The sequence below is a fragment of the Leopardus geoffroyi genome, chromosome B1, assembly GCF_018350155.1.
Source record: "Leopardus geoffroyi isolate Oge1 chromosome B1, O.geoffroyi_Oge1_pat1.0, whole genome shotgun sequence".
NCBI lineage: Eukaryota > Metazoa > Chordata > Mammalia > Carnivora > Felidae > Leopardus > Leopardus geoffroyi.
In genome coordinates, this window is record NC_059327.1 from 198,858,787 (window position 1) to 198,876,487 (window position 17,701).

The 17,701-nt window shown below is 50.0% G+C and overlaps 1 protein-coding gene across 4 annotated transcripts in view; it reads left to right on the forward strand.

Moving 5' to 3' along the window:
- SLC2A9 (solute carrier family 2 member 9) overlaps positions 1 to 17,701 on the forward strand; it is a 251,137-nt gene that overhangs the window by 52,852 nt on the left and 180,584 nt on the right. For all 4 annotated transcript variants that reach the window (XM_045474551.1, XM_045474553.1, XM_045474552.1 and 1 more), the window contains one exon: positions 15,106 to 15,266. In XM_045474551.1, the coding sequence (XP_045330507.1) occupies positions 15,106 to 15,266 (161 nt within the window). The remainder of the gene's footprint in view (positions 1 to 15,105; positions 15,267 to 17,701) is intronic.

Below are 17,701 nucleotides of genomic sequence, written 5' to 3' on the forward strand. Positions count from 1 at the left end.
TCTTCTAACTGGTTTTCCTATTTCCACTGTGGCTTCTACAATTTATTCTCAGCCCCAAAGCCCAAGGGATCCTTTAAAAATTGAGGCAGATCATACTGTGCTTCAGCTTCAAACCTTCCACAGCCACCCAACACACCTAGAAATCAACCCAGATTGTTGTGGCCTATGCCCGGGGTCTGGTGCCTAGTGACCACTCTGCTCTTATTTCTGGCATGTTCCCCTCACTGCCTCTTCTCATCCCCATGACCCCCTCCCCACCTGCTGATCCTCAAACACACATGCACTTGGTACCCCAGGACCTTTGCACTTGCTGTTCCCGTTAGTGGAATGCTCTTTCCCAAATATTCCTATGCTGTCTCCTTTGATTACTTCTGGCCTCTGTTGAAACGTCCTCTTCTCAGAGATTTCTTCTCAACCAGCCCATCCATAACAGCATCTCTCCATTACTCTCTAGCCCCTGCCTTAACTTATCTCTCTTTGTAGTATTTAACCAACCTGAGGTGTTATATATTTATTTGCTTCTTGTCTACTCTTCCTCTTACTTTAGAATCTAAGCCCCCTGTAGACATAGTGTTCACAATTGTCTTGCTTTTGTAATGCCAGCACCTAGAAAAGGGTGTGGCACACAATAAACCTTTATAATGAATGTTCGATGTGTAATGAGTAAACGTATATATACATTTAAGATTTTTTAAAAAGTTCTTTATGTGCAAATGCGCTTCCAAGGCAAGTCTGCTAGACCTCCTCACCCTCAAGCAAATTTCCATCTGCCCTATGTAAAAATTCTACTTCTACCACATTCACACATCTATCCATCCATCCATCCATCCATCTACCTAATTCTCTTCACGCATCTGTCTACCTGTCTCCCATCTATCTTCCCTCTCTTCCACTTATCTCTCTACCTACCGACCGACCTACCTATCTACCTGCCAACTGCTTACCTATATCATCTACATACCTACCTCTCTAAAGCATTCTGAGGCCTTCGTAAAAGCTATGCAGAATCCAAGGCTAATTTACATACCAATCACATGTAACATGATGCCTGAAATTTTTAAGCAGTCATGCATGCTGCTGGCTCAAGATGCCAATCTGAAACCTGGCAAATGGCCTCAGATTTGTGCCATTCTAAGCCTTGACCTTTAGTAGGAGAATGCTGCTTGCCTGCAATCTGCTCCATGAGTACAGCTACAATGGTCCATGGGGGCCGGAATTGTGGTGGGAGATTTCCCCGTATTGCCCAAGGGCCTGCGATGTTTGGCTCCCACCTGAGAACCCACTGAGGGTTGCATGAAAGTATCAGAGGCAGGATGGGGATTTCTGGGTTCCTGGGGTTGTTATCTGGGAAGGCACCCACCTTTCTGGGCAGACAGGGCTGATGTGTCGGGTGAGCTGATGTATCGGCCCAGAGCATGAGTCAGAACTCCTCTTGCTCATGGGTGTTGTTCGGAGAGCCTACAGGAAGATTCTGGAAGCAGTATTCTAAAGAAATGCAAGGTTTGAGCCTGAGTGGACAATACAGAGCCTGGGCTCCAGTCCCAAGGGGCCCCACAAAACTGACGATGGCACCAATGGGGATGGCCCAGGTGTGGCTCCACTGGAGGAGCATCTGGTGAGGAGGGATGGGTCAGCAGGATGCGCCCACAGGCACGTGCAAGGGGCCGGAGAGAGTGGACAGCCTTGAGCAGGATGACCACTGGGGCGGACATTAAGGAGAGTCACTGAGAAGAGCCAACGTTGAGCAAGTGGGCGTGTTGGGTGGGTACCATGAGTGACAATGGAAACTAGAAAGCAGACAGGGGTTGGGGCGCCCGGGTAGCTCAGTTGGTGAAGTGTCCGACTCTTGATTTGGGCTCAGGTCGTGATGTCACGGTTCGTAAGTTTGAGGCCCATATTGGGTTCTGTGCTGACATAGCCAGGGGATGGGGATTCTCAAAAGAAGAGACACATCGGGTGAGGTCTGGGGCTTTGATACACTAAGCTTCTGGTGTTCTCTCTACGGAGTCCAGACGCATTACCCTCCCAGTACACGGGTATGTAACAACATGCACAGAGTACTGTCTACCCGGCATGCTCACCCAAGCCTCTGTGTCCAGAGTTATTACTGGGGTTTCATTACAGAGGCATGATTGAGTCAATCCCCAGGCCCCCTTCCCTTCTTGGAGGCGGGGCTGATACCACCTGGCATGATGCCCCACCCCTCTCATCACTTGGTTGGCCAGCCTCTCACTGGAGTTATCTCATTTGCATAAATTATCAGGTTGGGGCTGAGAGGCCTTCCACGAATAACAAAGACAGTCTCGTCACTCAGGACATCCCAAGGGTTTAGAGGCTATTTCCCAAGCGTGGGGACAAAGGCCAGCCAGATTCTTAATTATCCAACTGCATATGTGGGATGTATGGCATACGAAGGTATGTTCTCAACATAAAAGTACTCAAAAACATCTGTTAAATGAATTAGTGAACAAGAAAGAATGAAAAAGAGAACTTGGGGCTCTCACTTATCACCCCACTCTCACACCATGTCAGGACTCCCTTGAAGCAAAACCAGAATCCAACAAAAGTAACAGCGAATGGCTTGGCTTTTATACTGAATTAGTCACCGTTCCATTGATTTCTGAGTTGGCGATGTTTGGTCTTCTCTTGGGATGGGAGACAGAGTTCGCCCCCCCCGGTGTCAGTACAGCAGCACCCCCTCCCCTTATCTGTGGTGTCAGTGGCCCTCAGTCAGCTGTCGTCTGCAACAGAGGACTCTCCTCCTGACCCATCGTCCGAGTCCGTAGTCGCCTCACGCTGCATATAGTGACTCTGTCCTCACCCCACTTCGTGTCCCCACCCAGGCATTTTATCATCTCACATCCTCACAAGAAAAAGAAAGGTGAGTACAGTACAGTAAGACATTAGGAGAGAGCGCGGGGCCACATTCACATGATGCTTATTCCCATGTATTGTTATAGTTGTTCTACTTCGTTACCGTTAATCGTTTACTGAGCCTAATTCATAAATTAAACTTCATCATAGGTATGTAGATATAGGAAAAAACATAGTATATGTAGGGTTCAGCATTATCTGAGGTTTCAGGCACCCAGCGGGGGCCCTGGAATGGATCCCCTGTGGAGAGGTGTGGGGGGGGGGGGTTGGCTACTGTATTTAAGCCCGGGGCTTCAGCAGAACATTAATTTGACTCCCCACAATTTCCCAGAAGAAATGGTACATTTCATCGTTTTCCTCTCCCGATCCTCCCCTGAGGGCAGGTAAACAAGCACTGGTAAAGGATAAAACCATCTCTCTCTACAAGAGCAGATCCGCCCCAGTTAGCTGCAGATGTTAGATGCTGCTCAAAGGAAAGATTCCAACGGACCAGCAGACAGAGAACCCAGAAGCGACTTCTGGTTCTTTTAATTAACCCCACCCCATGCTGCAGTTTTAGTGACTACTCCGAGCGCCCTGGCACTCTTAGGGGAGCAGAGGCGCCTGGCGGGGCACCTCTGTGCAGCCCCGGGCCAGGTCTCACGCAACCGGGTAGGGCACGGGGAGCGTGGATCCTGCCAAAGACATCAGTGCTGGACGGGCGGACAGGGAGGCGTAGCGGCTTGGCATCTTGGCAGGAGACAGCTGGCACTGAGGGAGAAACCAGCACATCTTGTCATTGCAGAAGCAACTGGCAATTATTTTGATGAGACAGGTTATCTCTGGTTAATTTCAGCGTGCACCAGGACTGCCTTTGGTATTTAAATCCCCAAGTCTTTCCTTTCCGTTCTCTCTTGTTGGCCTCACTTTGTCTCAGTAGTTACATAAGCCAAACAGGTTTCTGTTAGCCAAAGCAAACAGCACACATTTAAATGTTAATAATTTAATAATAAAACGACCGCTATGAATCACCATCTGTAGTTCTCGTTTGGACAGCGGCCCACGTAGCAGGCGCGGAGATAATAATCCCGCTGTACAAATAAAGGAGCCTGGAAGAGAAAGACTGAGGAGCTGGCCCAAGGCCGCTCAGCTCATGCGTGGTAGCCTGTCCCTGAAGAAGAGTCCCGACCTCAGCCCCACCCAGAGGCCATTTTTAAGGCTTTTTCCAAAAATCATCCATTTCTGCCGTTTTATATCCTGCTCTTTTTTTTTTTTTTTAGCTTATACTTATATTGGAAGCATTTTTCCATGTTCTTGAAAATGCCCCATCACCAGGATGTCTCATAGCTGTGCGCTGTGGCATCACGTGACTGTCCTATCTTCCTAATGTGGGTCTCTTAGATTGTTTCCAGTTTTTCTCTAGGGCAGGGCACTGCTACATTGTTTAAATTGGGGCTTGGGAGTCATTGTTTGGTTTGGCATCTGGCTTGGATTGAATCAAGGTCCAAGCCAGGGCGGTTGGTGTCTTGTGTGTTCTACACGGAGGGTGACCCCTGTGCCTGCTCTCCATCCTCTCGGGACCCCAGCTTACTGGAGCAGAGAAGCCTGCATCTTTGATTCAGAATTTTCCCATATCACAAAGTTGCTCTGGGAAAAACGCTTGTGTTGAACCTAATGGAGAAGGGAGCACAGCCCTATCAGGGCTCGGGGAAGCCCTGTGTACAGGGGTGGGTGCCTTATTTTCTGCAGCCAGGCAGGGGGAACAGAGGTGAGGTTAGCCCAGCGAGGCAGGCAGTCGGGAAAACTTGGGAGGGGGAGTGTCAGAGTTGGGTCTGCTGGTGTGAACAAACCCGACAAATCAAATTAAAAACATTGTGTTTCTGACCCATAGGAGAGAGGCACTGAGATTAACTGAGTGTCTGCTACGTGCTGGACATCATGCTAGGGTCTACACGCCTTCATTTAATCCTTCCAGTGGCCCCATCTGCAGGCTAGGGTTTTTAGTCCTTTTCTGTAAATAAATTATTCCAGAACTGGTGCTCAAAACCATCACCCTGAACTTGGAATGGATCAGATGCCCTGTGAAAGCCCCCCATGCCTCAAGACTGATTTTTAGGAGCCAGAAACAATTTGAACAGGAATGAAAACACTCATCATTTTTATTCCAGCCACCCGGGAGACCTACAGAAAGGAGTGGGAAGTGTTATTTCAGAGCAAATGACAGACATGTCAGTGTGAAGGCACACTGTCCGCCCCCCGCTCCCCTCCGGAAACACAGCCACGCAATCTCTCGAAAGAGTGCTGCAGCAGGAGAGAGGCTCAGGAGTAATTTTTGTTGAATAAGAAGGATATTTGCAAGTACACACACTCCACTGCTCTCGCCTGGGGCAGAGAGAAAGTGAAACTTTCCTTCTTCGTTTCCTATATAATTAAACTCAAAGTTTCCCCCCTCGCATTGCAAAAGTGGTTGGCAGGAGAACCCGGAAAGCTCTCAAGGTCTTACCTGCCTGACTATTGCTTGCAGTCAATACATCGTCTTTCATTAGGTTCAGCTTTCATTGTGGAAGCCGGCTGAGGGGGTAGAACATATTCACGCATCTGTATGTACAGAGGCCTCTTTCCCACCCCATCGGGGAGCTGGACTCCTCCAGGAGAATCACACAGCAGGGAGAAAAACCCCACCACAAACATGCAGCCTAAACATCAAGCCAAGTCAGAAAGGGACCTGGGTGTTGTCCTTAGGGCTGGGAGGTGTCTCGGGTCCCCAGGACCACCCCAGGTCTGATGGTTCACTAGGACTCACAGGACTCAGAATGTCAGGACTCCCTACTCTCCACCCATGGCTGGGATTTACTCCAGTGAAGGGATTCGAAGCAAAATCATCAAAAGGAAAAGGCACACGGGGCAAAGTCCAGAGGAAACCAGGAGCAAGCATGCAGGGTCCTCACCCGGTGAAATCACTTAATCCGCCAGCATTGAGTGTGACGACACAGGGGGCATGTTGTCCACCAGGGGACCTCATCAGAGCCTGAGTTCAGAGTTTTTATTAGGGACTGGTCGCAAAGGCACCCTCTGCTCGGCATGTACATGACTCCTGACTCCCAGACACAAAGCAGGTGTTCGGCATAAGCCATCCTCTGCATACTGTAGACTTTGGGAGTCGCTTTCATCAGATCTGGGAGTGGTGGGAGCCCCCCTCCCAAAATCCACGCTCCCCAACACCAGCCTCGGGCCAAGCTTGCGTGCAGGCCTCTCAGAGGAGGGAAGCCTCAAGCCAACTATGTTGACTTCTTCTGCACGGGAGGCCTTACCTCTGTTAGATGGCATCAGGTGGCCCTGCTGGGCTTGAGGAATTCTGTCCTTGAGTGGTCCTTCTTTCAAGGAGCCTGGTTTGGTGGTGGGCACTTTGTCAGGGACTTTCATACAGATTTACTCACGGTGCCAGCATCTTCAGTGGCGTCAATTGTCTTTACAAATCCCGAAGGAGTTGGGGCGCCTGGGTGGCGCAGTCGGTTAAGCATCCGACTTCAGCCAGGTCACGATCTCGCGGTCCGTGAGTTCGAGCCCCGCGTCGGGCTCTGGGCTGATGGCTCAGATCCTGGAGCCTGTTTCCGATTCTGTGTCTCCCTCTCTTTCTGCCCCTCCCCCGTTCATGCTCTGTCTCTCTCTGTCCCCCCCCAAAAAATAAATAAATAAACGTTGAAAAAACAAAAAACAAAAAACAAATCCCGAAGGAGTTATGGGCGTGACCTGGGCATGAGCTGCTCAGCTATGCAGTGTGTGCTCTGGCCCGTCCACGAAAGTGCTCTATTTATGTGCATTTTTATAGCACCCCTGAGAATATTTTTAGATGAATTCATGACAGGCTCCGTGTGAATCAGTTAGGAACATGAATATTGCAAAACAGGCGACAGGGTAATTTGCCTCCCATTGTCTGGCAATTTCCTGCCATCATTTGGAGGTGTTCTAGGCCTGTCTTCCTGGCTGGGAATTGCGTGCTTTCGATTTGTGGCCAGAAGCTTGGCCTCTGAGTTGTCGGCTGGGGAGTTAGTGGTGAGTTATTCATGGCTTCATAGGCCTGAGAAATAAACACATCTAGGCCCTTTATTTTACAGATCAGGAGTAATGTTATCCGCACCACCAGCGGCCACCCCAACTTCTGATTTTTATTGTGTGCTTCTTGCGGACGCTGCTCTGTGCTTTATTTTCGTTCTCATGTCAAATCCTCATAGTAACTCTTTTGAGGAGGGAAGGGACCCAGCAGATGAGGAATCGAGGCACAGAGAGGTTAAGTAACTTATTCAAGATTGCCCAGCACACAGCTGAAGAAAGTGGACCCCAGGGCCCTTAACCACTTAGAAGCCTGCACTCAGAGGCAAAGCCACGTGTGGGACATCACAGAGGACTCAGTGGTGGAAGCAAGTCTTGAACCTGAGACTCTTGGCTTACCTTTAACCGTGGCTCCCCAGCGCCCACACGATTATGCATGGACTCCTCAGGCTGACAGTCAAGGCCAGTGATGACCACTCTCTGGGCTTTCGAGGATTCGCTTTCCTCTGTTGACAACTGTCCAACCCAAGCCCATCCCCACCTGCTCATGACGTGGTGAGTGTGGCATCGCCTTTCTCGGCTTCCCGCCATCACTGTACCTCCACTGTGTGTTATAACTGTGTGTTTACTCTACTCTTGTCTCTACTAGACTGCACGCTCCTTGAAGGCAGGGGGCTGTGGCACTTGTATCCAGAAGACAGGCTGGGAACCCGGGCCCTTGTTGGTAAGGAAGCAGGTGTGTAGAGCCTGAGAGAAGACAAGCCTGAGCCCTTTGTAAGTGGACCCAGTGGAAGGTGAAATGTGGAATCCATGAATGAGATGGCCCAAATCAGGCCTAGAGATTAGCTAGCACAGTCATCTTTAAACTCTCATTTTATTGCATGGGGTACCTGGGCGGCTCAGTCGGTTGAGCGCCCGACTTTGGCTCATGTCATGATCTCACAGCTTGTGAGTTCGAGCCCCGCGTCGGACTCTGTGCTGACAGCTCAGAGCCTGGAGCCTGCTTTGGATTCTGTGTCTCAACTCTCTCTGCCCCTCGCACGCTTACTGTCTCCCTCTCTCACTCAAAAACACACATTAAAAAAAAAAAAACCCATAGAGGCACCTGGCTGGCTCAGTCTGCTGAGCTTCCGACTTCGGCTCAGGTCGTGATGTCATGGTCTGTGAGTTCGAGCCCTGCGTCGGGCTCTGTGCTGACGGCTCGGAGCCTGGAGCCTGCTTTCGATTCTGTGTCTCCCTCTCTCTCTGCCCCTCCCCCACTCGCACTCTGTCTCTCTCTCTCCCTCAAAAATTAAATAAACATTACAAATTTTTTTTAAACCCTCATTTTATTGCAGAATACGCTTTTCAAATGGAGCCTTACAAGTTTCCCAAAACATAAAAGGAATCCTCTAGCAGAAGGCTCATATCTCCTACCTACCCTTTATGACTTTGCTGAAATCTTCCCTCTTTCTTGAAGACTCATGGCATAGTAATCATGATGGCATGGGCTTTGGTGTCAGGTTCATTGTCTTTGGGTGCTATGACAAGGAACCCCTAAATCTCAGTGGCTTAACACAGTGAAAGTTTATTTCTCATTTATGCCACCTTAAAAGGGCAGGTGAGCAGAGACACTCTGCTACATGAAATCATTCGGGGACCCAGGCTCCTTCAGCTCCCAGGCTCCGGGAATGGTGGCTCCACCAGAGTCTATGTCTCTTCTGGTCTGTCTGTGAATGATCAGACAATAAGGAAAGGGAATGCCTGAAGAGAAGGCACACAAACTCTTAATACCTTGGCCGAGGTGATACACGTCACTTCTGCTCGTGCTCCTGTGGTGAGAAGTAGCCATGTGGCCGCATCCAGATGCAAGGCACCGAGAAGTGTGGGTGTGCCCAGGAAGAGGAGGGCTAGACGCTGTGAGCATGGAGGAGGAAGGGCTCTGCCATTCCACTGGATTTTCTATGGCTTTCCCATGCATTTCTCAACTCATTTTTCTGCTCTTAATGAAACTTCACAGGATGGCTGCCAAGGGTTAAACAAAATGAGGTATGTAGATGTCTCATGCATACTGAGCAGTCAATCAGTATTCGTTCTCTGTCCCTTCTTCTCCCCGACTCCAGTCTTTCAATATGCAACAGAGGTACTGATAGGATCACCTTTGTGTTGTCTATACTGAGTTGGATTACAGTAGTGGTTAAGAGATGAGCTCCGGAGTCCAACTACCTAGGTTTGAGTCCCGACCCTCCCACATGCCAATGGTGTGACTTGGGAAATGCCCCTATGGCTCTGTTCCTAAGGTTCATCAGCCCAAAGAGAAGTTACAAACAGTACCTGCCTCATAGGGTTGTGAAGACGATGGAATGAGTTCAGACGTGTCCGGTTCTCGGGGCAGTGGATGGTATGTCGCATCTATGACCTATTTTTATTATTACATGGTGATTGATACACAGCAGAAACTGAATTTTAAACATTGTTTTAATGTTTATTTTTGAGAGGTAGTGCATGAGTGGGGGAGGGACAGAGAGGGAGGGAGACAAAGAACTCAAAGCAGGTTCCAGGCTGTGATCTGTCAGCACAGAGCCCAACGGGGGGCTCGAACCCGCAAACTGTGAGATCATGACCTGAGCTGAAGTCAGATGCTCAACCGACTGAGCCACCCAGGCGCCCCAGCAGAAACTGAATTTAAAACACAAACCCTTATTAAAGCGCCTGCTCTATACTATGCAGTACCAGTCGGTGTTCACATAAGTCAGGGCCACACATCTCAAACTCAGTGAATGTTTGTGTAATGAGTTAGCAGAACAGCCCTCGTCGGCTGGCTCCTACTATCACATAAGCCTTCAGGCTGCCTTTCATCTAGGCCTCTGCTGAAATCATTCCTGGAGAAGACAAACATTAAATCGTTACAGCCATCACTTGGAAACCAGCTTTCAGGACGGTTGAGGAAGGCGTCTCTGCAGGGGGGCGCAGGCTTTGCTGTGTCTTTCAGCTTTCTCCAGCCCTCTGCAGAGGTTCCTTCCATCCTCCAGCTCTCCCAAACTGAGATACAAAATCTCCGTAGAGATGCCCAAAGCAACACCTAGGAATGAGTGATATGAAAGCTGCCCCCTTTCTCACCAGGCTCCTGAATGCCTAGAAAGGAAGAGATCTCTTCCCCGGCAGCATCCTTCTAGTTTCTGCACATCAATTCTTGGACACTGGTCGCTGCCGCAGGCATGGTGATAAGAGGCTCTCTAAAAACTTTTTTTTAATGTTTTATTTATTTTTGAGACAGAGAGAGACAGAGCATAAGCAGGGGAGGGGCAGAGAGAGCGAGACACAGAATCTGAAGCAGGCTCCAGGTTCTGAGCTGTCAGCACAGAGCCTGACAGGGGGTTCAAACCCACAAACCGTGAGATCATGATCTGAGCCGAAGTCGGACGCCCAACCGACTGAGCCACGCAGGCGCCCCAAGAGGGTCTCTAGAGTGGGCATTAGCAAGGCTCCTGGAAAGGTGGCTATAGTTGCTTGAATCAGTGTCAGTGCTGGATCGCATTAGGGACCAAGGTCACATCCAAGAATAACCTTCTACGTGGGGTGAGGGGAAGGGTCCTGCTTATTGGGTGGCAAGAGGTGCCCGTGCAGTCCTGGGTACTCACTCCTTACACCGGTTTCTCTGAGGGTCTTGCTGTTGCCCTGGGGAGGTGGCAGGGGTGGGGTGGGGTAGTTCTGTACCTCTGCCTTCCTGAGGCCTGTCCAGCCCCTGGCTTAGCAGTTTATCACACTTTCTCCCACTATGCTCTGTGCTTGTTGGTTGTCACCCTAGTACTTAGGGGCATGGCAGAGTGTGTAGCCCATAACAAAGGCTTAATTGACATTTTTTTTTAACGTTTATTTATTTTTGAGAGAGAGTGAGCAGGGGAGGGGCAGAAAGAGAGGGGGACAGAGGATCTGAAGCGGGTTCTGTGCTGACAGTAGTGAGCCCAATGTCCCCTTGAACTCACAAACCATGAGATCATGACCTGAGCCAAAGTCAGATGCTCAACTGAGTCACTCAGGTGCCCCAGATACTTTTAAATCAATAAATGTGCCATTGTACTTGGCTGCTTAACATTGCCACCTTGACTGTGAAGTTGGGAGCCCGGATAGTGCACTTGTCCTTTAGGGCTCCAACGTGAGGCGGGCCTTGCACAACCTTCCCCCATCCACCTGTTAGCCACCTGGCCAAGTTGGCAACTCTGGGTTCCCTGGTCTGTAAATGAGCGTTTCTGCTCCCAGGGCTGTTGCGAGGCTGAAATGGGATAATTTACTTGTTTTGGGAGAGTTTCAGCAGTTGCAAGCAACAATAATTTTGTCTGATCGAAGCTAAAACTGTTGTTGCCAAAATCGGGAGCAGCTCGCAGGGCTGGTGGCAGGGCTGGTGAGCCGGCCCCGAAGCTCTGCAGCCTGGCCAATGCCACCCCCGCCCAGCGGCCACCAGTGTGAGCTACCGCGTGGCTGGCACAGGACACCGCGGCCATCAGGCTCCCACTGCCCCCAAACCCCAAACGCTAAACTGCTGCGAAAGGAATTCTGGCCCCGCCGCTTAGCGCCCCGCCTCCTGCAGAGTCCGGGCCTCTGATTGGCTGAGCCCGGGTCACATGGCGCTCGCTAGCTGCAGGGGATGCTGGGCGACGGGCGCCTGGCGTGGTAAAGCCGCGTGGGGAGGTCTGGGCTGTGTGTGCCGCCGGGGCTGTGAGGAGGGAGCTCCCTGAGGGGAGAAGGGGGCTCCTGATGCTGGGCGGCCACCAAGTACACTGTAACCGGGGGTCAGCGTTGATGTCCAGCCACGGGCAGCTCGCGGCTCCTTGGTGAGTCGCCGGGGCGGCTGCGATGGTGGCCCCAGGAGGGGAGGGGATGGTGGCCCGGATCGGCTTGAGCGGTCTAAGTGGTGACAAGTATTTTGGAGATAAGGCAGTGTGGCGGTCCGCTGGGGCCGCCAAAACAAAGTACCCCAGGCAGCCTCTCAGGGAGGGGGCGGAAACTGAGGTTTACCCAGCAAGGGGTTATTCTGTGACAGCCCTGCGGGCGAGAGGCCTGAGATCAAGGTGCTAGCGGAGTCCCGTTCCTTCCAGGGCCTGTGAGGGAAGGATCTGCTCTAGGGCCGGCTCCTGGGCTTGCAGGCGGCTGTCTTCAGCGTGTGCCTGTCCTTCTCCCTCCACGCTTGTCTCTGCGTCCATGTCTCCCCCTTTGATAAGGACATCAGTTACTTTGGATCGGGCCCACCCAAATTACCTCATTTCAACCAGATTCCCTCTGTAAAGACCCCTGTAGCAGGATTCTCGCTCAGATAGATAGTCGGGGCACCGAAGCTTTTCTTTCCAGGAAGCAACTTCATTCGTGCCGGCCCGCTCCGTTGGGTTCGTACGGAAGACCTGAACACCACGTGGTGTAGTTTCTTATACATTTTTTACTTCCTTGTCTCCCATATATGGTAATACACAAACATGTCGTCTGATTAAGTGGCCTCGTGTTACAAGGTCATTAGGGATGTTGTCACGTGGGCATACAGTCAGGTTGCCTTGAGCGTTTTTTCTTTTCTTTCCTTGGGAGGGGACCCTACCACACCCTGTCTCCAAATACCTCACATCCTGAGGTCCTGGGGGTTAGGGCTTCCACTTATGAACGGGGGCGGGGGGCACGTCACAATTCAACCAGTAACACCGGGAAGAGTGTAGATACACATGGGAAGAGAATAGATATCACATAGGGATAGGATGCTTCCCTCATCTCCTGCCATCAGCCCATTTGCCTAGGCCAGAAACCTTGCAGTCTTCTCCGTTCCTCTTAGGCGTGTCTAGAACCCTCCCTCCCAGGATCTGGGGCCAGTCCCCAGTTGGTCTTGTCCATCCTACTCTCAAAACATATCTCAGATCCACCCCCGTCTCTCCACCTTCACTGCTGGGTCCAGGCCACTGAGATCTTGGGACTGTTGCTGTGCCTCTCAACACAGGGCCAGCTTCCTCCCTAGCTTCCTCAGGTCCCTCGCGACTCTGAAGCAGAGCAGTCCGCTGAAAATATAAACCACTCCATGTCCTCCCCTCACTTAAAACCCTCCAATAGCTTCCCATTCCACTCGGGCCAACACATACACACACACACACACACACACACACACACACACACACACACACACACAAAGTCCAGGCAACAAGCAAACTGATTACCATGACCTCTAAGATCCCGTATGACCTGCCCTTTCCTGCCCCTCCAATTCCAGGCAGCCCTTCCTTCCCTTCCTCATCCCATTCCACCCCCACTGGCCTCTTTTCAGTTCTATGGACTTTCTTCTGCCATGCCCTCCTGGCTTTTCCCTCTGCCTGGAATACTTTACCACCTTGAAAAAAAAAGTTTTAGATTGGTGGAATGCATTCTGCTTAAAAAGTATATAAGATGCACACGTATGCATTGCACACACACACACACATACACACACAGAGTTTAGAGGATGATTATAAACCTAGCACCCAGCTAAGAATAAGATTAAGAATAGAAGATCCTGCCAGATGCCCCTCCCAGATCATCTCTCCACCCCGCCCCCAGGAGCGACCACTGACCTGACATTTGCAACAATTATTTCTTTGTTTTCCTTTGTATTTTATAATCTATATGTAATTCCCCCCAAAACGTTTATATTTTGTATATTTTTGGATAGAAACATGGTGTCATACTGTACGTACTGTTTTGTTTCTGGCTTATTTTGTTCAGTATTGTATTTTGTGAGGTTTAACTGTATGTGTTTGCACGTCGCTGTAGTTGGTTCGTGTTTGTGGCCGTGGGGTTTCATATGATGATTCTTCCACGATTTGTTTATCCATTCTGCTGGTGGGCATTGGTTGTTTCCCGTTGTGGGGCTATTATAAGCAATGCTATGTGGACATTTGGGTAGATATGTCCTCGGGCAGGTGGGAAAGAGTTTTTTGGAGGAAGCTTCTAGAAATGGATTTGCTGGGTTGTAGGTTAGGGGCATCTTCAACTTTGCTAGATGATGCCAAACTATTTTCCAAGATGGTAGTCTAATCTCAACGCAGTGCATGAGAGCCTACTGCTAATCACTACTTGGTTTTACCAGACCTGGTAGAGTTGAGCTTCCTGGGGATTGTGTGAGCTTTGCCCAAGCCCTGGGCACTGCTCCAAACTCTTGCGTGACCCTCCCGACAGCCCTGAGACATCAGTGTCATCATTCCCATTTTGTAGATGAGGGAGCCAAGGTCCAGCTGGCTTAAATCATTAGTACTTTGTTGTGCTGGGACTCACGCTGTGGTCTGTGTGTCACGAACCTGTGTTTATTCTGCAGTGACGTATGCTGGCTCTGGTATCTGGTGTCAGTGGATAGCTATGAACATCTTGGGGATGGAACTCCTTGAGGAGCTTAGTGCCATGACCCCAGTCTTTGGTGCACATCAGAATCACCCCGTCACCATCTGAAACCCCCCAAATCACAAAAGACAATGATGGGGATCTAGAGAATGCAAATTAGTGTCTTGTTGGGGTTTTAATTTGCATTTGCCTGTTGACTAATGACATTGAGCATCATGTGATTAACTTACTGGTCATTTGAATCTTCTCTGAGTCAGTTCAAGTCTTTTGCTCAATTAATTGGGTTGTTTGTCATATTGACTTGTTAGAGTTCTCTGTGTGTTGTGGATATAAGTCCTTTATAGTTTATGTGTTACAAATATGTTATCTCAGCCTGTGGCTTGCCTTTTCATTTTTTTTTCGAAGTATCCTTTGAAGAATAAAACACTTTAATTTAGACGAAACCCAAATGAGCATTTTGTTTTTCTTTGGTGGTGTTTTTTTTTGCATCCTGTATCTTCGTCTACCCCAAAGGCAAAGATTTCCTCTTATCTCAGATATGTGTGTTGTTAACACACTTCCCAGTTGGTTCTGCTGTGCACCAAAGTGGGAGAAACCCAGGTATAATCAGTTACCCTAGGTTTGGGGGCAGATCTGAGTTTGGCTTTCAGGTTTGCCACTTAACTGAGCAAGTCACTTTGTCTCTCTGAGCTTCAGTGTCCCTATCTGCCAAACGAGGTTAAAAGTAGGGCCCCTCCACACAATTTGTTGGAAAGGTTCAATGAAATAAAGCTCAAACAGAACTTAGCAAAGTGCCTCGCATGCACAAAATGCTCTGTAAAAACTGTGTTCGTTTGTAACGAGCAGCAGAATGGAATAACACGTTTCGTTGTTTGTTTTCAGTACATCAAGTCCTTCTACAATGAATCGTGGGAAAGAAGGCACGGACATCCAATAGACCAAGACACTCTGACCCTGCTCTGGTCTGTGACGGTGTCCATATTCGCCATTGGTGGACTCGTGGGGACGTTACTGGTGAAGCTGATCGGAAAGGTTCTTGGGAGGTTAGTGGGACGTCTCTGCTTGGGGATCCCCTCTGTAATGTTCACAATATGTATCAAAGTCAGGATCCCAGAAGGCAACAGAACTCTGCTCAGACAGTCCAGCTGGAGAGATTTTAATGCCAGGAGAGGAAGGGGAGGAAATAGGGCACCTGAGGCCAAGGAGAAGCGAAGCCACGGACAACGGGCCGAGTTGTGGAGGGCTGTGTGGACTGGGCTGCGTCCGACTGTATTGTCCAAACGGGGAGGGAGTAGGGGGGAAATACCCTGGCTTCTCTCTCCTCGCACCCTCCAGCCCACTGTCAGTGCCTCTCATTGGTCAAACCCAAGTAGAAGCCAGAAACACCAGGAGCCTTTTGGGGGCAGTCCAGGAGGACCGGGTCCCAGGGCTCAGAGCAGGACAGGAAGGGAGGAAATGGATCTGGCCGCCGGAGCAAGTGGAGAAGAGCCTTAGAGTGCCTTAGAGACTCTTCCACGTATGTCCATATAGATCTGCTTTTCAAAACGTGGGAGCTCAGACAGTGTTTTCTTATGGGTCTGAATGATAACTTATTAAGCCAGTCTCCTATGGATAGACATTTAGGTTATTTCAAATCTTTCATGTTACAAATACAGGATGGTACGTGTCAAGCAGTTCATGTTGAGATTTCCCATCTGGGCCCTCTCGGGTCAGATCCACTTTACCTCCTGAGCTTCGTGCCTCGCTCATTTCTGTCCTGTGAAGAGTTCTCTGAGATCAGATTGATTTATCAAGAAACCTCCCCAAGTGTTTTCTCTGTATCTTCGCTTGTAACTTCTCGGGAGATACGGAGGTGTTAGTGCAGAAGTAGAATCTGCAGCATTCATGTCTGAACTTGACTCACGAGTGTTCCACTTTCTAGTGCCTTTGGCCAAGTCATTTGATGTATTTGAACCTCAATTTTCTCCTCTGTAAGACGCAGGAAATGTTACAGGGACTAGAGAAAACGAATGGAGGCAGAATAGCACATTAGCAGCGACTCCGTAAGTAGAAGCTATTATTATTTACCGTATTACTTACTTACCATCCTTCTCCTCATTATCCGGACACCCATATACTTACCCATACATAGTAAGTGCTCAACACATCTCCATGTTGCATTGACCTGAATTGGAAAGGACCCAGAAAATCTTTCCACTCCTCAGGGCTCTAGAAACCCTACTTAAAAAGGTGCCCCCCCCCCCCACTCCTTTACACTTGGCCTCACATCCGCTCCAAGGAGTAAGTTAGAACTGATGCTATTTCGGAGCCGACTTTCACAAGGCTGGGGCAGGAAGCCATCCTGAAAACACGCATGTGGCGCTCAGGAAAGTCTGTGGTATCCGGTGAGGCAGGGGAGGTGCTGACACTTTCCTTGTGCCCAAGGCCACTTCCAGGTGGTAACGAATGGGAACTCCGTACTCCAGAGAAGTACGGCGACGGCAGAGTGGAGTGAGGGCTGCCATTTTCTGTGGTCCCCCAATGTTCCAGGCGCTCCCACATGCACCCTCATTCCATTTCTCCACTCTCTGGGGTCTTGGATGGGGGATGGATTGAGAGCTTACACAGAGCTCGAGCTCAGGTAGGAACCAGCTCCGCCACGTCATGATCCTTCCATCATGCCGAGCAGATCTGAGTAGGGGCATGCTGGCAGTGGCTCTGTAAGTCCATGACTATTTGACCACAGGTCAATGACTGGCTGGCCCCCGGATTGGCATCAATGGCCAGGGTCCATGAGGCACTGTTGCTAAGCCCCTGGGCCAAGCCAGTTTCTAACGCCAGCCCTCTTGTCTATTCTAGTTAGATGGAGTCAGCCCCGGCCCCAGGATTTGTGGCCTATGTCATATACCTGCCTTTTATCTGGCCACGGCACTGACACCCCAAGGCTGCCCCATAAGAAGGCTCTGAACCCAGGCAGACGGTACAGGGAAGTCCACACTGTTGCCGGGGTCAGGGTGCTGTGGCCCCACAAGTCCTGACTCCCCAACTTGCCAGTGTGTCACGTGGGACTTTGCCACCTCACCTCTCAGCCAACACCTCTCCCACACGTACAATGCAGGCAGTGGAAGTGGCTTTGCAGCTCTTGATGGCGTGGTGCAAAAAAAAAAAAAAGCAGAAGGAATGGAAAAGAGACACGTTTGACAGATACTCCTTTTCTAAGAGAAGGAAGGGTTTTAGGCCGGAGAGAGATTCCATCAAAAGGTGTTGGGCCGTGTGCCCCGGGCAGCTGCTGGTTCCCTTTTCCATCATTGTGGGAAGAAAGGTTGAGCCGGGATGAAGCCTCAGCTTGCATGGAACTCTGTAGGGAGGACAAGGAGCAAACACCGAGAATCTACCCCGCTTCTTCACCTCCTGCTACGTACCCGTGCTCGACCTACCAACCTCGTTTACGTCCACAGCTCCGTATTGTTGTCCCTGGTCCACAAGCCATGAATCCGAG